The sequence below is a fragment of the Grammomys surdaster genome, unplaced genomic scaffold (genome assembly GCF_004785775.1).
Source record: "Grammomys surdaster isolate TR1022 unplaced genomic scaffold, NIH_TR_1.0 139, whole genome shotgun sequence".
Taxonomy (NCBI): Eukaryota; Metazoa; Chordata; class Mammalia; order Rodentia; family Muridae; genus Grammomys; species Grammomys surdaster.
Window position 1 is genome coordinate 6,429,619 of NW_021604597.1, and position 22,987 is coordinate 6,452,605.

At 36.3% G+C, this 22,987-nt stretch overlaps 1 protein-coding gene across 1 annotated transcript in view; it reads right to left on the reverse strand.

The window, feature by feature from the left end:
- Positions 1–22,987, reverse strand: part of Nbea (neurobeachin) — a 513,393-nt gene that overhangs the window by 425,890 nt on the left and 64,516 nt on the right. Inside the window, exon 2 of the mRNA XM_028763470.1 lies at positions 460–691. Coding sequence (XP_028619303.1) covers positions 460–691 — 232 coding nt within the window. The remainder of the gene's footprint in view (positions 1–459; positions 692–22,987) is intronic.

Sequence of the window (22,987 nt, forward strand, 5' to 3'; positions counted from 1 at the left end):
AATAAAGATTCTGAGACTAAGAATATGGAGGCAAAAAAGGTACTTTGAAAAGATATACCCTGCTGATTCTTTAGGATCTAGGTGCAGCAGATTGGGAGGTTTGGAGTTGAAGGAACTTGGTAAGTGGTACTGATATATATATTGTAATATTTTAAATGTGTTGTTGTTCAGTTATATGTAACAGAAAAGATACTGTTTATTTTCTGATAATTTTCTATTGTGCTTACTTCTTAGTTCTAAGGATTTTCTAAAACTTCGGGAGATCTACTAATTATGTTTGCACAGCACAACTGTTTTCTTGTCTACACATTTACATTAACATAAAAAATATTTGTCATATATTCTTGTTTATTTATTGAAATCAAGGCAATTTCTACAAATCTGTTTTCACGAAGAACATAAAGAAGCCCATGAAACCTTGTAACCATCTAAAGCCCTTTTTTATCAGGCCATGCATACCTGCTATCATGTCATCTACCGCACTCATTTTCAGCAACACTTGCTCAATCAGCCCCACTTCTGTGCTGGTCTGTAAATTCCGAACACTTTTTCGTAGGATGGCTGTAAACATGCTCCATATTTCTGCTTGGCATGTTACATCACAGTGCTCCAAAAGCTCTGTCATGCATGTTATGCTCTCAGCATCCTGGATAATAAAGTTCATCTCCAAATCAAACTCCCCACCAACCAGCTGAAAGTAAACAGGGAAAAAAAAAGTAAGCAGAACTGACGTGGGAGGCCATTTCCAACATCAACTGAGAATCATACCACACAATCGAGTATCAAGGTAGTAAGGACACTAATAATTTCCTAAGTCATTTTCATAAAGCAAATTTTGGTCAAAGTTTCAGAGTTACAGATAAAAGGAATGACGAAAGAGGTCTAATCTTTACAACGGTGGAAGGAAAATAGTAAATTCAAGTCTACAGAAACAAACAAGCTACAGCAATTAATCATGGGGTTGGGGAGGGGAATCAGGACAAATTCCCTTCTAAAAAGATCAGAAGAGATACAATATCTAAGAATAAATATTAAGACAAAATGAACTTTTATTTTTATCTTAATGATCTCATAGGGAAGATATAATAAAGATGAGCTTGTTCAATTTCCACATGGAAAATGAAGAAATATGAAACTGATGCAGGATCAACTCACAGTAAGTGTTAAAAGATTAAAAAGAATGATTTATACAGAGAAATATGTAAGGCCTTATTATCTTCTAAACCATAAAATTAAAAGGGGGAGAAGTAGATTTACTGTCAACATTAAGACTTGTGACAAATAACTCAAAAGTTACCACTGTTTCCATCAACATGCTACTGTAAGAACCAGTACCAGCCCCACTAAATGGACAGCAATAGATGAACACACAAACAGTAAAATATTATGACATGCTTATTCTCTGCTGATCAGATCACATGAATTATTACTACGGTGTTTGAATAAGAACAGCCCCCATAGGTTCATATACTTGAATGCTTGGGGAGTAGTACTATTTGAAAGGATTAGGACATGTGGCCTTGTTGGAGAGAGAATGTCACTGGGGGTGGCCTTTGAGGTTTCAAATGACTGCTGCCTTGTCTGACCTGAGGATTAGAGGATGCATTTAGTCCAGATGAGACTTGATAAGCCAAAGTGGTTTGGTACCTAGAAGAGGTCTCCCCTTGAGGGGAGAGTAGGGGTGAGAGGGTGTGACTGGGAGAAGAGGAAGGGAGCTGTGATTGGGATGTAAAGTGAATGAATGAATGAATGAATGAATGAGAGGGAGAAAACCCAAGCCAGGCCCAGTGGTTCTGTCTTCTTGCTGCCTGTAAATCCAGATGTAGAACTCTCAAGTTACTTCTCCAGCCCCATATCTGCCTGCATGCTGTCATGCTCCCTGCCATGATGACAATGGACTAAACTTCTGAAAGTCTAAGACAGCCCCAACTCAAGATTTCCATTATAAGAGCTGCTGTGGTCATGGTGTCTCTTCACAGCAATAAGACACTAAGACAATTACATTCAACTAGAAACATTATTCTTATTGTACAATGATAGAACGGATAGCCTTTTAGTCTATAGAATGAAAGATTTAGGAAAAATAACTATTTGGTTTTTTAAAAACTTGATATATTTGAAAATACTCATTCATTTGTTCATTCAATAAGCAGTTTTGTGATAACTGTTTTTGAAAATATTATATACTGGTAGACAAGAAAAAGTCCATACATTAAGAATGGTAAATTCCAGGAAGAGGTGTAAATATTCATATAGTCTATCCAATTCAAAACCAGCAAGCCCATAAAATATATAAAGTATAAAGACTGGTTTAAAATAAGAGTAACTGTAAAGTGAAATCAAAGGAAATCAAATTAGGAACAGACAGGAAGTAAAACTCTAGAAACACGCTTCCTACAAATGGAGTATTTCCAAGTCTAGACAAACAGTATTAACATGGCAAATGATGAGAGCACCACCACCTCACCTAGCATGGCATCAGTACTACTTAACTGCTTTATATCATCTAAGAATCTATTACTTTATTTACTTTAGTGAAAAAGAATCTCATGTACAGAGTTAAAAATCTTGAAGACAGTCATTGGGTGGGGGCTCCATTGTCTAACTGCAAGAAGACCGCCTATATGAGAGTTTATATAAAAAAATAAAATATCATTTAGGAATATCTAAGTCATATAAAATTAAACATATTTCTCAAATTTTAAAATTTTATGATCAAGGAACACTTTCAACTTACAACACAAAATTTAATTTCAAGTAACTAGTCTAAATTTTGATCTGGGATTGAACTATTCTCCAGTTTTGCCTTTGCATCGAAATCACAATGACTCTTATCACTTCTGATTGAATTCTGAAAACTGCTGCGATAGTGGTTTTTTGTGAGTCTGAGGGCAACCTTGTAGACAGAAATACACTATAAGCTCAAGGCCAGCGAGGGGGTACATAATAAGCCCAGTTGAAAAAGAAAAAGGAAGAAAGAAGAAGTATAGATGCAGATGCCCAGCATTAACATCTGGACTCAGCATCTACACACAAGTGCACAGACATTATGCTTACATTCACATACTCTCCCACATAAAGAAGTACAATGACATGATGGCAGACACAGTCAGCATCAGGTTAACATCAGTTATGAGGAAGGCAGGACCAGCCCTAACTTTCCATCTAAAACATGGGCTAATCTGACTCAAGATAGCTAAAGATCCACAAAACTGAGCCAGCTAGTTTTCAGACAATGAATTGTATACTATGCCATGACATTATCTTTTTATGTTCCCAACCAACACAGTGTCCTGTGCCATGATACTCTCTATTTTCTTAAGAATCTATCAAACTTAACTATTATTTCATCATTCTATACAAGTAAAGAATAAATATCTCTTCATTATTGTATGTCTAATTAATCCAAGTTATAGCTATTCTTCTGGGTCCTTAGCAACCCAGAAGAGGTTTTCAATCTCATTGACATAAATATTTACTATGAAACTAATAACAGATATGAAGTGGTACCCATGACCCAGTGTCTAAATCTGTAGAAGCATCCAGTAATAAGAACAAAAAATGAAAAGGACATCACCAAATGTTTTTAGACTAATCTGTTAAACAAGTTTCAAATATTATAGCAGTTCTTAGTATAAATTCTCCAAATATATAAATATATGAGGTAATTAAATATGAGAAGGTCTCAGATAAAGGAGAAAGGGTCTGTTTTATACAGAAGAAATGCCCACAATTCTAGCAATTAGGCTCTGCTATATAATGTCTAAGTTTCCATCCTTCATAGTTGATAACATAACATCCTTGTATGTATCATTAATTACAAAAACTACAGTCAAGATTCCACAATTTTGTGGCCCAAATACCAAAAACAAGCCTCAGAGATATGGCAGTATGTGTCTGTTTGATCTAGAGAAAGCTAGCTTTCTAGTATGTATGATGGTTTTTAACAGTTACACAGTTGTGTTAAAGAGACTGTTGAAGGAAACTGTCTTCCCAAATTAGCAAAATCCCTCAATTTAACAAGTGGTCTAATCGTTATCAGCAGTTAAACCATATAAGCAAAAGCAGTGGCTTTTGCCCAAACAAAACTCAAACAATCTACCAATTCTGTAAAGAAAACATGTAAATGTCTTTCACGGATGAAAAGTGAGGACAAATGAATTAAAGATAACCTGGGTCAGACAGAAGTGGCCGATTCAGGTTTCATATTTAGATAGAAAGTGTCCTTTATTATAAAGTCAGAGGGGTAGATGCAAGAGCTTAAGTTTTAAAATATATTTATATTTGAAGCTGAGAGTACTGTGCTTAAGAGATCTATAAAACAAAAATGCCTCTAGCCTGTAAGCCCCACTTGCCCAAAGACAGATAGGTTCCTGGAGTGCTGGGGGCTGTTTATGTAAGATAACAAGCCACATGTTATGTTTTCACTTCTATAAACAAGGGTAGTTGCCAGCTGCACAGGATGTGCTTGATCCCTGGGAGGTACATGGGCGGGAAGAGTCAGAATGTATCCTTGCTCCTGATTGGTCAGAGATGGGAAGTAAGTAGTCTTTGAGATTTTGTCGTTATAAGCATGAACTAACATAATTCACATCATTCTATAGAAATCCTGGGTATGGATCTGGCCAGTGTCAATGTCCCTGGCCAGTATTTAATAAAGCTTGCTTTACTTTTGGCTCAAAATATTTGTGGTAGTTGTCTTATTCTCACCTGCTAAGTTTAACAAAACAAACAAACAAACAGAATCAACAGAAATAGCATGATTACAGTCACTATAAAGAAAGACAAACTGCTGTAAGAAATGACATTTCTAGACAAGCCAACCACAAAAATAAAATTATAAAATCACTCAGTAAGTAGAAATTATTTGGTAGTTTCTGGCAGTTTGTTTAGACTTGGTAGTCTAAAAGAGCCTGAAACTCAATCCCTCCTGCCTCAGGCTAAAAGTGCTAGAATTACAGACATGGCCCACCACACCCACCTAGAAAGTAGATTTCAAACATTCAATTACAGGCGAATCCACAGCTCTTAAAAAAAAAAAAAAATCACAGAAAACATTCTGAAAGGCAAAAGATGTGATACAAGAAAGTAAGCACTTTGTCATGTCCCCAGCATTGGGAAATAAACAAACCAAAAAGGTGCAGCAAATCCCTGTACCATATAATGAAACTGACTGGCAAGTCCCTGAGATTCTCAAGGTATTGCTTTGGCACTCTGTTGTCACAGGAAAGTCTGTTCTTTTCCTACAGGCCTTACTCACTCAAAAATAAACAGCAGAGCTGAGCTTTTTAATGACAAAACCGTATTTACTTAAGAAAGATTATTGATAAAGCATCTAGGATGTAAAATGACTAGAAAATGCATTGTATTATATAAGAATTAAAAATTATAATTACTAATATTTTAAGTATCTTATAAGATTTTTTAGAATCACAGACTATTGAGATAATACAAAATAAATCAGTATTACTTGTGTCAAAAGGGACTATTATAAACCTATTAGAGTTTTTTGCAATTCATTTATTACACCAAATTCTAAAATTATAACATCGATTATTAAATCTCTATTTACTACTTATACACAGTCACCTTTCTATTCGTAGATGCTGACATTTAAACAAGTATACAAAGTCACTATTCATCTAGAACTCTGTTTACATTTACTTCTATAAATGACAGAGTTTTCTTGTGAGTATTTTAAAATTCATTATGTCTCCAAGTATCTCCAACATAAATCTCCAAATATTTATCAATACCAATGGCAAGAATCCCAAAAACCTTTCCCAGAAAGATTGTCTTTCTCTAAATTTCCAATACAATCCATCCACATCAGTCATTAAATAATATTAGGGACTAAACATGTGCTTTCTCCAATATACACTGAATAAGGTCTTACTCTACAGTATGATAGTGCTAGAAGCTGAGGTCTTTAGAACCCAATTAGTTGAGATTAAAATCATGAGAGCAGATCTCTCTTTATGAGATTAGTATTTATGTAGAAAGAAGAGACACCAGATCTTTGTCTCTCTGAGACAAGATAATACTATGAGAGACAGATATCTGTAAGCCAGAAAATATGTCTTTATCCAGACCCATTATGGTACCAACTAGACTGTAAAAATTCCCAGCTTCTTCTAAAACTATATGAATGTACTGACTGCACATCATTTAGCGCCCATGGGAAACCTATGTAATTTTTTTTCTAATCTGATAAACATGTGATAATATTTTATGGAATTGTTTTACATCTCACATAACTTTTAAAGAACAAGGACCTTATCTGTTTTATTATCAACTATATATTATACCACAACCAAACAGCCAAGCACATATAAGTTATTCAGTATTTAACAGAGAATGAGAAGGCCACAGAATGGGAGGGTAGAAAGGCAGGAGGTAAGAAAGCAGCAGGCTTCACTATGCAGGTCAGTTCTCAGGCCTTCCAGGCTTTCTACTCATTGTTTCCACTTTCTTTACATAATGAATTACTCAAGTTACCATAAGACTTTTTAAGGCTTCAGAGATCATTACAGAACCAAAGATATTTTCCAACTCTATATATCTCAGTTGTCTTACTCTTTCTTCTGTTACTAAGGTCTCATACTAAACAAAATTGAAGGGACTTATTCTCGACTTAGAAAGGTGTATTAATTATGATTACTATTGTAAAGATACACCAGAACCAAAAGCAACTTGGAGAGGAAAAACTACTTCACTCACAGTTCCAGATAGCTGTTCATCATGAAAAGTAGTAAGGCAGGAACTGAAGAAGGGCTAAAACCTAGTGGCAAGAACTGATGCAGAGACAATGGAGAGGTGCTGTTTATTGGCTTACTAATTATGGCTCAGCATGCTTTCTTATAGAACCCAGGACCACTAGCCCAAGGGTGGCCTCACTCACAATACCTGCCCCACCCCTGTCCATCACTCATTAATAAAATACCCCATTTTCTTAAATCAGGCTTACTACCTGATCGTATGGAGATGTTTTCTTAATTGAGATTCCCTCCTCTTAGATGATTCTAGCTTACGCCAACCTGACATAAAACTAGCCAGCAGAGGAGTAGAAATTTCTCCATTTAATTTGCTAAGTATATTCAATATGTTATTCATAACTGTCAGTTGTTGAAATCGCACTTAAGTGTTTCCACTTTTCATTCCTAATAAATTGTATACTCAGCACTATACTTCTCTGCAAAGAAAGCTGGCAAAAGAATAACAATCAATTTTCAAAGACATCTGGATTCTAGTCACAACCAAATAAAGAAGTTATTACTCTTGTTAACAACACTGTAGATTATTAAATAATTTGCCTACTATCTCACCATTCCTTGTACCCTAGACTGGCAACAATCAATCATGAAGACTCAGGGGTAAGGACTGCTAATTTCAGAAGCAGCAATGTCACCCCTATTCACAAAGACATTCACGGATCTCCATCTGTTTGAGAACTCCAAGAAAGACATGAAGAATTCCCTTTGTTGGCACTACCACAGCTTTCCAAGGCGAGCTGACTGCCAATGACAACATCTGGAGGGAGCAGCCTGGAGTAAGAGGTAATATTGTATCAAGAACGAAAATACACAGAAAAGGAGATTTGTGAGGTTGTTAAGACTTTTTAATGCTCCCAGATACTGAGGGGAATTAAGAAAGCCATAAACAGGCCCAGAGCAGTAGCACATTCAAAAAAGAAATAGTAGGGCTAGACTCTTTGACCTCCAGTTAGCCCTTAGGCTCTACAGGATGCAGTATTTTAATTTCCTTCCTGTTTCATTTTTCTTTTTTTGCTTTTCTTATTCTAAGCATTACAGTAACTGTCAAAATAGAAGCAAAAAAAATAAAAACAGAATTCAATCGTCACAAGCAAGAGAGAATGCAAACCTTTAAAATATTTAGGAGAATCACTGTAAAAACAAAAGCAAAAAACCAAAACAAAACCAAAAAGAAAAGAAAAAGGGAGGGAGGGAGGGAAGGAGGGAAGGAGGGAAGGAGGGAAGGAGGGAAGGAGGAAAGGAAAGAAATAAATCAGAAAGATTGGTCTCATATCAAACATTTCTACATTATACTTTTAAAAACCAACCAATTTCCAGGGCTAAAACAACTAAATACAAGGATGACTGTTTAGAATGATGTGGGGCCCTAGGTCTGATTCCCAGTAGCATAAAAAGATTTAAAAGTCAAGTTTAAAAAAAAAACAACACTCTAACGCTTACAAATAAAAAGTATGGTCCATCTAGAAAAAAGAAAGGTTAAAGGAGAAACTAGGAGAAAACATAGGCATGGCTTAGACTCATTAGACAAAAATTTGAAACTAGTTATCTTAAATAGCTCCAATAAAGGAAAGCCCAGAGAAGGATGATGCGTATCCTAGAAGACTAAATTTCCTACTAATAGAGATCAAAGAAGACAAATTATTTAAAAGGACGAACTAGAAGTTTATGTACTGAACAACAATGAAATGCAAATTAACCAGTAGGTTTGAACAGACAACAAGAACTTACAACTTGATAATGTGGTAATTTGAATAGGTTTGGCCCCCATAAACTCATGTTTTTAAATGCTTGGTGCACAGGACTATTAGGAAGTGTGGTCATGTTAGAGGAAGTTTGTCAACGAGGAAGCAGGCTTTGAGGTTTTCAATGTTCAAGATAAGCCCAGTGTGAAACAAATTCAGTCTCCTCCTGGCTGCCTTTGGATCAAGATGTAGAGTGCTCTCAGCTCCTCCAAAGTCATGTCTACCTGCAAGCTGCCATACTTCCTGCTTGATAATAATGGGGCTAAAATGTTAGTCTGTATTAGAATTGCCTTGGTCTCTTAACCCAAAATAAATAAAACCCAAAGTAACATAGATAATGTCCTATTACTTTTTATTAATTTTCTCAAACTGAAACTACAAAAAGGTGCTTTTAAAACATAAGATATCCAGGTGTTTGTTTTCTGAGTGTACTCCCTCATTTAAACTAGCAAAAACAAGTATTTTTTTAAAGGTCTGTATTATGCTACCTGACTTGTTAAAATTTCACATCATTTTTTTTCTCTTGAAAATTAGCATACAGAATGTGATGATTTAAATCGTAATGGCCCATATAGACTAATTTGTTTGAATGTCTGGCCCATAGGGAGTGGCACTATTAGGAGATCTGACCTTGTTGGAGTAGGTATGGCCTTGTGGTAAGAAGTATGTCATTGTGAAGGTGGGCTTTGAGGTCAAATATGCTCAAGCTATGCCCAGTGTGGCACAGTCTCCTGCTGCCTGCAGATCATGATGTAGAACTCTCAGCTCTTTCTCAAGCACCATGTCTACCTGGACTTTGCCATGCTTCCTGCTATGACAATAATGGACTAAACCTCTGAAACTGTAAGCCAGCCCCAATTAAATGTTTCTTTTTTATAAGAGTTGCCTTGGTCAAGGTGTCTCTTCACAGCCATAAAATCCTAAGAATAATGAGTTTAATTGTGGTATTTTCATATATACCTTGTCCTTTTGTCAGGATCTCTTAAAATTATATATATTTAGCAACATCATACACAAATACAACATACTTAGATCATATTCACTCCTCATTTCACATATTCAGCTCCTCCCAGAACTCCCCCAGCTATGTCCTACATCAAACTTGGTCTCTTCATACTTTAATATCTCACTAAGAACAATCAGTGACAACTGTATGAGTATCACTGTAGAACCATCCACAGGAGATTAGCAACCTACCACAGGACAGGCCACTGAAGTAAACTGACTATCTCTCTACCTGAGAAGCTATCAACTTCAAATACTTTTCTGTTCGGGTTGGGGCTTAGTAGGGAAGTTTTCTATCTGTGATTAGAGTGTTGACTGCTCTGATTTTATGCAGGAAAACACCACTGCTTTGAGTTCATGAGCATAATTGTGTTGTCATGTCCAAAAGGCAACACTTCAAACTGTCCTCTTATCACTTATAATCTTTCCAGCCCTCTTTGATCATATTCTCTGAGCCTTGTGTGATAAAGAATATGATACAACCTCCTTACTCACTGGCCTGTCCCCTATCAGACTCCCCCACCAAAGATGATTCTTTTCCTACAAGGAACCTCCTCTTTACTGGTCTGCTATATAGGCTCTATAGCAATCTTCAGTACTACGTCAAGGTCTCCCCTTCCCCTCTGATTGATCATATCTAGTTCCATTACAGTACATACACATGTGTGCATGCTGCAATACATACACACACACACAAACACACACGCCTAAAATTAAAACCCTAAATCTACATGAGATAAAACATGGTATCTGTTTTAATGACTCAGGCTTATTTTACTTAACATCAGGATCTCCAGTTTAGCATCAAGAGCTCTAGCTCCATTTTTTTTCACAAATGTCATGAATATATTTTTATCTATGGCTCAATAAAATTCCATTGTGAGAACAATGTTTTCTTTCTTTTTTCTCCCATTTATTTATAACTATCTAAGTTGGCTCCATTTCTTAGATATTCTGCATAGTGCAGCTATAAATGTGAATGTGTAAATATCTCTACGGTATGATATAGAACACTTTGAGGAGTACAGCTGGATCCTATAGTAAGTAGTTCTATTTTCAGTGATTTTTTTAGAGGCCATAATGATTTCCATAGTTACTGCACCAGTTTACATTTCCATCATCAGTAAATAAGAATCCCTTCTCTCCACATTTGTTGACCTTTGTTTTCTTGATATTAGCCATTGTTACTGGAGTGGAGATGGATTCTCAGTGTGGTTTTAATTTATATTTATTTCCCTGATATTGATAAGGATGGTAAACACATTTTAAAACATGTATTGGCCATTCAATTTTCTTCTTTTGGAAACTTTTTCAGTCAATTTGCCCATTTACTACTGATTAGAAGATCTGGGTGGTTTTGTTTTGTGGTGCATTTTTGTTTGTTTTTGTTTTGTTTTTTAAGTTTTGCAGTTATTTGATTAAGTCTAAAAATTAACACCCTCTTTATGTATAGTTGGTGAAGATTCTTTCTCTTTCTGAGAACTACCTTTTCATTCTGGAATTGTTTCCTTTGCTCATTTCCTGTAATATTAACACCCTCTTTATGTATAGTTGGTGAAGATTCTTTCTCTTTCTGAGAACTACCTTTTCATTCTGGAATTGTTTCCTTTGCTCATTTCCTGTAATATTATTTGCAATCCCATTTTTAAAGTCTTGGTGTTATTATCTTTGCTACTCCAGTCCTTTTCAGAAAAACTATAAATACCTAAATATGCATATTTCCCTATCAGTTATATCAAAGTCTTTTTATCTACTTTGAACTGATTGCTATGTTGGATGAGAAACAGGAGAAACTGGTCTATGTGGATATCCAGTTTATCAGCACCATTTGTTAAAGAGGCAGTTCTTTTCTAGATGTATGGATTTTATATATTTGTAAAATAATTAAATGTCTATAGTTGTATAATTTTCTGAGTCCTTTATTAAATTCCATTGGTCTATACATTCCTTTTTCTGTCAATACCAGGCTGTTTTATAACTTAGGAATCTATAATTTGATGTCAAGTACTGTTATAATCCTATTTTGTTCTTTCTGCTTAACCATGCATTGGTAGTTTGTTTGTTTGGAGTGGCTCTTCTGTACTTCCATGTGAATTTTAGTACAATTTTAGTACTATTTTCCTCATTCTTTGACAAACATCAAAGGAATCTTGAAGGAGATTGTATAAAATATGTAGACTCCTTTTAATAACATGACCATTTTCACAATAGTAACTTTGTGAAAGTTACTATCCATAAGCACAAAAAGTCATTCTATCTTTAGTGACTTATTCAAATTATTCATTTGGTGTCTTAGACATTTTAATGTATAAGAATTTCACCTATCTGGTTAAGTAGAATCCTGATTTTGGGGTGGGGGTGGGGGTTGTTATTGTTTTGTTTTGGTTTTTGGTTTTTTGTTTGTAAACTGTTGTGAAATACGTTTTTCCCAATTCTTTGCAAGTCCATTACTGTTTCCAAAAATGTTGACTTTTAAAAATTGAATTTGTGGCCTGTTGTTTTGCAGGAAGTTTCAGTTTTAACCATTTTCTGGTTAGAGTCTTTAGGGTCTTCTTAAGTAAAGGATCATAGTAGCTATAAAAACAGATAACTTTCTTTCTTTCTTTCCTATTTGGTCCCTTTTCAGATTGTAAGGAATCATGTCTCTCTTCTAGCCTAAATACATCAATGGTTTTCCAAAGTTCTTGCTGCTGAAAACAAACTTGTCCTGGCAATCTACGAAATCAGAGAAATTTATACCTAATTGTGCTATTTATATCCTCTTACCAATTTACAGGCTCATTTTTCTCTCCTCTTTGCTCAGTAAGTTCCCCTTACACATATTTGGGTCGTTTCCAAATTAGGTCACTTCCAAGAAAGTTCAATGACCCTCCCTCCAGCCCCCAGGTCTGTGCACTTTTCCATGTGCCTGCCATGTTTTCCATGGCTATTTTTGTATGACTGAGTTCTTTATTCTGTTATTACTGGTCTCTATTCAATAATGGATTTGTTGATGATGTGCAACGATTTTCCTCAACTTAAAATACTCCTTGGCAGAAGGAAGGAGGGTGGAGGCCTCAAGAAGTTGATGAAACTCAAAAGGTTAACGAACCTCAGAAACTTGCGAAAGTCAGGAAGCTCACAAAGTTATAAATCAGCAGGATTCCTCTATAGAGCTTAGAAAGTTCAGTGAAGCTGCCTGCAAATATAGGGCAGCAAGCAACAAGGATTCGGAGTATGTGAGTTGTCATCCATACTTGAGCAAGGAGCTGTTCAAAGTCACTCATGTTCCAGTAATTAACCTTGACAAACTAGTGTTTCAATGAATTAACACTTCAATAAAACGGTTTCTTTAGTTTGTTGTCAGTACACTATCTGGGCTGAACAAATATTTGTTCACATCTTCCTACACAACAGGTTTTCTTTATTTCAAAATATGTTATTTCGGGGTTGGTGACATAGTTCAAAGGGCACTTACCTAGTATAACAACAAAGAAGTATTAATTTATACATTGTACTATATATAATCTATATATATATAAATTAAGTAATTTAGACACATATTAACTGCTTCCCATAAGAAGACCATAAGTTCGGAAAGGACAGGATGTTAATTTTGCTTTCCAATAGATACTCCAGTTTCTACATTTGTACCTGATTCAAAACATTTCAAATGCCATGAGGGGAAGGGAGGGAGGGAGGGAAGGAGGGATAGACAGAGAGACAGAGAGACAGAGAGAGAAACTACTCCTTAGATAGAGATGCAGTTGAGGGATTTAGTGCTTGCCTAGCCTCCATAAGGCCCTAGATTCAATCCTCAAGAATTCCCATTTAAAAGCTAAACAAATAATATGACAACATTACAACAAAACCAAGCAGCTGATGAATGAATTATGAAACGTATATTCTCTAATCATATGAAAATTAAGATTCTTATAAAATTTTTAAAACTCCATTACTTTACCATAACCCTTAAAAAACTTTTAACAAGTGTTGATCCAATATTGCACCCTACACTGCCTGGGAAAGCCATCTCTTGTTGTTTCCTAAACAGAGTTAAACAACATGGAAATTTTTTAAGATTTATTTTTATTATATTAGTGTTTTCCCTGCATTATGTATATGTATGGTTGATGTGTCTTGTGCGAGCAATTCCCAGAATAATGCACTGACTATCTTGGAACAGGGATTGCAGTGCTTGTAAAATATCATGTGGGTGCTGGGAATTTTCATCCGTGTCTTCTGTTTGGGCAGCTAATGCTTATAACTGCTGAGCCATATCTCTAGCCCAACAAGTTGCTATTTTAAAAATACTCTTATAGAATCAAAGGTTTGGCAATCCCAGGCCCATTCTTGGGATAATTCAGAGCGAGTGATAAGGGACTGTAAGCAGAAACCTGGGCAGAATACCTCTAGGCTGCTAGGTATTGAGGAATTTGAATTCAGCAACATGGCTGCTCTGACAAGGGATCATATCCAAAGATACGGTTCTAGGTCTGTGTGATCTCGTTGGAATACAAACACACCTTTAATTCCAGGAGACAGAAAAGCAGATCTCTGAGTCTAATAACAGCCTGGTATAGAGCAAGTTTCAGGTAAAGAAAAGCTTAGGTCCAGGTGTGATAACAGTACATGCCTTTAATCCCAGCACTTAGGAGATAGAGGCATGCAGATCTCTGAGTTCTAGTAAAGTTCTATTCAGTCAGTTGAATAGAACTTAAAAGACCTCCCAGAAACAAGAATAGCATTTATAATCTGATCAATGAAGGAATGTAAAGAGATAAGGCCATTTATCTCTTTCACCTAATCATTCATGAAGGACCAACCCAAGATGGGACAACATCAGGAGGCCAGGAAGAAACTCTGAATCATAATAATAACTTAGGATTTTGGCAGGTCAGTTCTACCTTGTTCTAAGTACCTCTCCTCCCCGTTTTTTCCATCCTGGACCCCTTTCCTTTTGCCCTCATTCTGTTTTGGACAAGCTTTCCCAAGAGTACAGGCTACCCTATCTCTTGTGGGTCTCCATGTCTCAGCCTACTGAAACATAAGACATTCTAATTTATATGATTATATTCTCATCATCTCAGGTTTGCTTCTTTCAGCTGATATGCCTTTCCTGTCATTATTAAATTAATATAATAATTCCTGGGCATTAGCCCAACCTATTGATCAGATTTCCTACATATCAACATAAAGATGAACTTTCATGAATTAATGCTTGTTAGAAGAATTAATGATTCTATAAAATTCCTGATTTCATTCAAATAATTTTAGGAAGAAAGTTTTAATAGACAGTCTTAGTTGTTTTGCTAGAAAGATGTAATAATGTTAGAATCCAGAATAGAATGTGCCCAGTACTAATAGTAACACCAGTAAGTAAATGCTGTATAATAAGGAATACAATGAGCTTTTATAATCACACTGAAAGGAGAAATAGGTGTGGGATAAATTTGTGTTTAAGGAAAAAACATTTAGGTCCAAAGATGAAGCCACAGGTGTACACTATGACAACACAAGGCCATGTAAAATTTGTTGCTTTGAACTTATAATGAGCATATTAGAATGAAACACTGCTTTCAACTTAATATCAACATCCTCTGTTAACTCCCATTTTATGTAACATTTTATCTCTGAGGTAATTTTCTAAAGAATGTTTTGTCTAAGAAGGTATAAAAAGTCCGGAGAAAAGAATTAAAGTCGTTGGTTGGTTGGTTGATGGTTTGTCTTGGGGATCTCTGTCGTACCCATCCATCCATCCATCCATCCATCCATCCACCCATTCATCCATCCATCCATCCAAATGTATATGTCTGTTTATATGTACATGTGTAGGAATATGCATGAATACTTGTGGAGTTGATTGTGACAGATAGTCGGGCCCAGACAGAGTGTGAGTGTACGAATGAATATGTGTTTGTGCATATTTGCCTATATAAAGCATTTTAATTCTTTTCCTTTCCTTCCTTGATGGACAAAAAATCAATCAGCCTAGTCAGAGAGGCTTCTGACTGCCTGGACAAGGAAGGGAGCAATAGCAATAGATACTTTACATAATCACCCCTCTGTTAGCAACATGTCAATAGATCCAGAGGCCTGCAGCTTCTGGCCTCAGAGTAACTTAAAGTCAAGATAGGCATATGTCATTATAGAAAGTAACCCTACTCTCTCACAAGACCAAGTCTTGCCCACTCCAACATTCTTCCCCTTACCTGCTTCACAGAAGACTCAGCCTGGGGATAAGCTTCCAGCATAAAGTATGTTAAAAGAAATTAAAGGACACAAATAATCTGTTTAATAATTCTAAAAGAAGACAAAGAAAATCTGAATGAGAGAAACACATAAACACACCTACACACATATATACACACACGATCGCACACACACAGAGGATATGAAAGTAGAATTTCAGCCCTGGAAGACAACTCAGGTAAAGCATTTGACATACAACATGAGGACCTACAATTAGATTCCCAACATACATGTGAAAAGATGGGCACAGATGCCTTTAATCCTACACTGAAACTCAAGAAACTAGGATCCCAGGATCATACCAGACTAACAAATTCATAAGCTCTAGCTTCAATGGTAGATACTCTCAAAACAAAAAAAAGGCAGGTAGACATCAACGGGGGAGTACACCCAATGCTGACTTATAGCTTTTATATGTGTGCATGTACACACACACACACACACACCCCTCACAAGACAAAATACTGAAAGTGAAAAATTCATTCAGTCAGGTCATTCGAGTGGCTCAGGCCTGAGTTCATTTGATTGATTCTACAAGGTGAAAGGAAAGAACTCCTGAATGTCATTCTCTGGCCTCCATGTTCACACTATAACACCAGCATAATGCACTCACATATACAAAATAAATAGACATATTTAAAAAAATAAGACTCAAAACTTCACTAACACAATGGATAAAGAGAAAAACAAAAAGTCAAGACTTCACAACAGGTAGAAAAATTTAAACAAAAAATAACAAAATAAGAAGGTACAAATATAACATCCAAGGTCAATAAGACACTATGAAAAAAATCTATTCATCAATGACAAAGAAGAAATATACTGAAGACAGAAAATATTTCAATAAAATTATAACAGAAGGTGTCCAATACTGAAATAAGAAATGGCCACCAGATATGAGGCATTAGGACACAAAACAAAGGAGATCAGTCAAGTCTTCCATAGAAACTACATGAAATGCTGCAAAAAGAGAAGTGCTAAGTCACTCATAAAGGCAGGTTTATTTGAATGACAGAGTTCTCAGCAGAAACTTTGAAAGCCAAGAGAGCGTGGAGTGATGTATTTCAAACTCAAATATAACTGCCAATCAAACCACTATACTCAACAAAGTTATGTATCATTACTAAAGAAGAAAGAAACTCTCCAGAATAACAGTTTAAAGGATTTATGACCACCAAGCCAGGTCTCCAGAAGATAACTGAAAGAATGCTTTAAATCAAAGACAAATATAAATACATTTATGAGACTACAGAAAAGAAAAGCATATCAGGAAATGAGGAAATGGAAAAAAACAAAAACAAAATCAACAAGATGATAGGAATAAATACACTTATTTTAAATAATGACTCTGAATGCTCTAAATTCACCAATCAAAAGAAACAGAGGAGCAGACTGGACATGAAAAGAAGAGGAAGGAAAGGAGAAGGGAGAGAGAAAGAAGAGAGGGATGGAGAAGAAAGGGACGGCTGGCAGGCAGGCAGGCAGGTCAACAAGGCTCTGTCTATTTGTCCCCTGAAATAAATGTACTCTAGAATCAAAAGCAGAGGCAACCTTAGAGCAAATGAACAGGAAAATGGGATTAGAGAGATGGTTCAGAAGTTAATAGTGCCTCCTATCCCTGCAGAAGACCCAGGTTTAGTTCCCAGTACTCATGGTGGCTCACAACACCTATAACTCCAGTTCTAAGGGATCCAGTGCCCTCTTCTGGCCACTTAAGGTACCAGGTACACATGTGATACATATATGTAAAGAACAATCATACTCATAAAATAAGAATTTAAAACAAAATTTAAAAGTGACAAAAGGTATTCTGAGCAAAAGAAATTAGCAAATTGGAGAACTATCTTCCTGATAGATGCAAACTGTCCATCATTCCAATTCTATTTTTCTCATTTGGAACACACACACACACAAAGAAAATGACAGAATTGCCTTCAGTTCCTTTCTGCTATGCCCACATCCAAATGTCTAACAAATTAAATGGTCTGTTCCAGCAACATATACTTAAAATCCTTTTGGAGACTGTGGGGTTGGGGCAACAATAGCTAAAAACTTGAAAGATTTTAGTATAGCATGAAAAAAGTCAAGAACTTGCATTTACAAAGCTTAAATTAGACCTCTGACAAAACACCAGGCATTCTTGACGTAACCTAAGATACACTTATCAAAAACTGGCAAAGGGAAAAAAATACAAAGGACCAAGCATGTAAGGCAAAAAGTAGTCAAAATAGACCACTTGTAGGTCTACTACTGTTCATATAGTAGTTCATGTATGTCTTGTTTGGGTTTAATTGCTATGAAGAATGAACATCAACTCTTATAAAAGGAAACATGTAATTGGGGCTGGCTTGCAGTTTCAGAGATTTAGTCCATTATCATCATGGCAGGAAGCATGGCAGCATCTAGGCAGGCATGGGGCTAGAGAAGGAGTTGAAAGTTCTACAATTTAATCAGCAAGCAGCAGGAAATTGTGCATCACACTAGGCAAAGCTTAAGCATATATAAGACATCAAAGCCTGTCTCCACAGCAACACACTTCTTCAAACAAGGCCACAGTTACTTGAATAAGGCCACACCTCCTAACAGTGCTACTTCCTATGGGCCAAGCACTCAAACACCTGAGTCTATGAGGGACATCTATATTCAAACCACCACAATGTCTGACACAATAATCTGTGTATTAGATAGTTCCAGACAATAGCAGGATGAGGAATTGGACAGTACAAGCTTTCCTTTTGAACTAACAGAAATGTTCTAAACTTAAGTGATGCAGTACATTAAAGATAATAAAGCCACTAACTGTATAACTATAAATGTACAATTATAGTGCAAGTTAGAATACTGCATTAAAATAGAAAAAAGTAAGTAAGCCCTTAAAACATTTAGAATAACTTCAAATCATCTTGATCCCTGAGTAGATTATGATAATCTCAGACTGCTAGGGTCCCATGCCTGGACAACAGCCTAAGCCAAAAGCAATATCTGGAAGAAAGAAAGAGGGTCAAAAACCTAAAATTAACTCTACAGTTTTCATCTACTTTATTTAGATGTCAACCAAAATAGCTAAATGAAATGATAAAAAGTGGTATTAAAAACCAAGAAAAACAATAGGATATAGTTTAGAGATCTAGATAATACCATTTATACATGGTAATGAGATTAGTGGAGAATAAGGACTATATTTTATGTTAATCACCACTAATATGTTCAAGGAATCATAAAACACAATCAAGGATTTCAGTAGCTATGAGGAAACCATATGAAATGCACTGTCTAAAATTAAAAAATAAAATAAATATATGGATGAAAAACAGATTGAATATCAGATTTACAGAACAAAGAATGAATAAAATGTGCACAGAATGAAATGGGGGTAAAATAAATGAAGATGAATGGATATGGAATAAAAGGAACACAAAAGTCTGTTGTATGACAACCTTTTCCTGGGAAGAAGCAACACATGTCTACTCACTCCAGATAAGAGAATCCACAGCAGATTAAAGTACAGATAACACTGCAAGAGCCAACATTAATCTTTAAGCCCCACCTGCCCAAAAAGGTACCTTTATTGTAATGCTGAGAGTTGCATTTTTTGGGAAATGACTAGCCACATGTTTTTACATCCCTCAACAAGTCTGTTTGAACCAACTGTGCTGAATGAACTTGACCACATGTAAGCAGCAGGTATGAAGGCAAGAAGTATGTCAAATGAAGAATTATGGGTTTTGCCTCTTTATTCCCCTGCTTATTGTGACTAGGGGTAACTTGCTGGGATTTGAAAAAGTAAACCTCAATTGAGTACATCCTAGTAAGTAATTAATGCTTGATTCAAATTTGATACAATATTGTGGAACTGGTTTTTCTCTTTCAAAAACCAGATTTAACATTTAGAGGCATCAGTGAGACTACAAAGACCATTAAGCCATAAATTCTAATTCTAGGCTCTTCACCCCAAGACCAGTATAACTAACCAAGGATATATATTTTTAATATTAATAGAGGGACATGCCCCACCGAAGTCATCAGCCATGCTTTAAAAAAGCTTTAAAGTCATGCTTTAAAAAAAAATTTTAACGAGTTGGGTTTTTTTTTTTTTTCAAATGGAAGCCTAATGTTGCTTAAGTCATAGAAACCACTTCTACTTCCTGTGACTTTTTTGCCTGGCTTCTGAATTCTGGTTATGGGGATCCATAATCCTGATCTGGGAATGGTGAGGATCTGAGGAGGTTTGCGCGCCTCCTTCAGTTGGGGCAAAGGAAGATGTCCCACAGACACTGGTCAAATCTGGTTAAATGGGGAGAGTTCATCCAAAGCCATCAGTTTCTCCTTCCTGAACTGCCTTGGAGCCCTGAGGTTTCAAATGCCTAGGTTTACCATACAAGGAAACTCCAAGACACGATATCCCAAGCTGAGGGTTTGGAAATGCCTAATGTGCATCCAGGGCTGATGAGAGCACAGAGAGGCCTAGCCTCTGATGAGTTCATAGCATCAGCATCTGGGTTGTATAAGAAGGATATAAGAAAATTTCTCTTGATCAGACTGATAGACCTCTGAATCAGAGGACTCCATCTGTTAAGTGGCTTTTTGACAATGTTTTCTGTTGTCATTTTGGCTGTGTCTTCTCTTATGTCTGTACCTGTCATTATGTATTCCAACTTGGGCTGGTGGGCATCTTCAAAGAGCTCGAGGTCCACATAAAGAGAATGGTATCCAACTCTGCTACAGTGCCACTGTGACTGCAGGGAAATGGATTCAGCAGCAACAGCTACCAAGCATCTCTCTGGCTTACAACACTGAAGGAGGTAGAGAAAGTTTTGTCTAACTGTTTTGTAAAGTATGACTGTATGGTGGTCTCCACATTCTGACTGGTCTTGACAGAGGAGCTTGCTGTGCTGATTCTCCTATTCTAACCTTTCTGGCCACTGGATCAAGTAATAGGAATTCAAATGTCATTTGGATATGGACAATTTTAAAGTTGTTTTATGCACTTCTACTTTATTAAAAACTTGTCTCTGTAATGGGGTTAAGGCTCTCCCTTTCTCAGATTCAGGCGTGCTTTTAAAGATTCTTTGTTCATGGTCAAGAACTGACACAGGGAGAAAAGAGCAAAGCAGAACAACTAAAAGTGCAATTGGTTACATTTAATTGCCTAAACCTATTATATGAACTTTCTATGGTTAAAAAAAAAAATTCTGTGTTGCCTTTTAGCTGGAGCAGACACCTAGCTGCTCTGCTCCCATGAAGACATCATATCCTGAGACATCCTAGAGGAGCCAGTGCACTCAGAGCAGCAGGATTTCAGGATCCCAGAGGCCTGAGGAGTCCCAGGAGTTCTTCCACCCAGTAGCTCAGGATCAAAGGACCACAGACACATCTGGACTCTGAGGAGTTCTGACACAAGCAAGATAACTGGAAAGACAGGCTCTAGTCAGAGACAGTGACTGCAGGTAACACTAGAGTTAACCAGATGGCGAAAGGCAAGCGCAAGAACATAAACAACAGAAACCAAAGTTACTTGGCATCATCAGAACCCAGTTCTCCCACCATAGCAAGCCCTGGACACCCCATCGCACAGGAAAAGCAGGATTCAGAATTAAAATCACTTCTCATGATGATGATAGAGGGCTTTAATAACTCCCTTAAAGAGGACATAAATAACTCCCTTAAAGGAGTACAGGAAAACGCAGGTAAACAGATAGAAGCCCCTAAAGAAGAAGCACAAAAATCCCTTAAAGAGTTGCAAGAAAACCAAACAGCTGAAGGAATTAAAACCATCCAGGATCTAAAAATGAAAGTAGAAAAAATAAAGAAATCCCAAAGGGTGACTACTGTGGAAATAGAAAACCTAGGAAAGAGATCAGGAGTCACAGACGAAAGCATCACCAACAGAATACAAGAGATAGAAAAGAGAATCTCATGTGCAGAAGATACCATGGAAAACATTGACACAAGTGTCAAAGAAAATGCAAAAAGCTCCTAACCAAAAACATCCAGGAAATCCAGGACACAATGAAAAGACCAAACCTAAGGATAATAGGTATATATGATAATGAAGATTCCCAACTTAAAGGGCCAGTAAATATCTTCAACAAAATTATTGAGGAAAACTTCCCTAACCTAAAGAAAGAGATGTCCATGAACATACAAGAAGCCTACAGAACTCCAAAAAAGAAAGTCCTCCCGTCACGTAATAATCAAAACATCAAATGCACAAAACAAAGAAAAAATACTAAAAGCAGTAAGAGAAAAAGGTAAAGTAACATATAAAGGCAGACCTATAAGAATTACACCAGACTTCTCACCAGAGACTATAAAAGCCAGAAGATCCTGGACTAATATCATAGAGACCCTAAGAGAACACAATTGCCAGCCCAGACTACTATACCCAGCAAAACTCTCAATCACTATAAATGGAGAAACCAAGATATTCCACGACAAAACCAAATTTACACAATATCTTCCCACAAATCCAGCACTTCAAAGGATAACTGATAGAAAGCTCCCACACAAAGAGAGAAACTACAACCTAGAAAAAGCAAGGAAGTAATCTTCCAACGACCCCAAAAGAAGATAGTTGCACAAACATAATTCTACCTCTAATAACAAAAGTAACAGAAAGCAGCAATAATTTTTCCTTAATATCTCTTAACATCAATGGACTCAGGTCTCCAATAAAAAGATGTAGACTATCAGACTGGATACATAAACAGGACACAAAATTTTGTTGCATACAGGAAACGCATCTCAGTGCAAAGACAGAAATTACCTCAGAGTAAAAGGATGGAAAGCAATTTTCCAAGCAAATAGTCCCAAGAAACAAGCTGGAGTATCCATTCTAATATCAAATAAAATCAACTTTCAACCAAAATTAATCAAAAAAGATAAGGAAGGACACTTCATACTCATCAAAGGAAAAATCTACCAAGATGAACTCTCAATTCTGAACATCTATGCTCCAAACGCAAGGGCACCTACATACATAAAAGAAACTTTACTAAAGCTCAAAACACACATTGCACCTCACACAATAATAGTGGGGGAATGGGGTAAGGGTATAACATCTGAAATGTAAATAAAATAGCCAATAAAAAAATCTGTGTTGCTGTACCAAAAAGTTAACAAAACTTATAAAATGGAGTTAATAGCTAAACATCTATACATACGTAATCATAAAGGAATCATATGGCAGGATTCCATTTTGGGATTTAAGCAACTTGTGGCTTATTGCCATCCTTA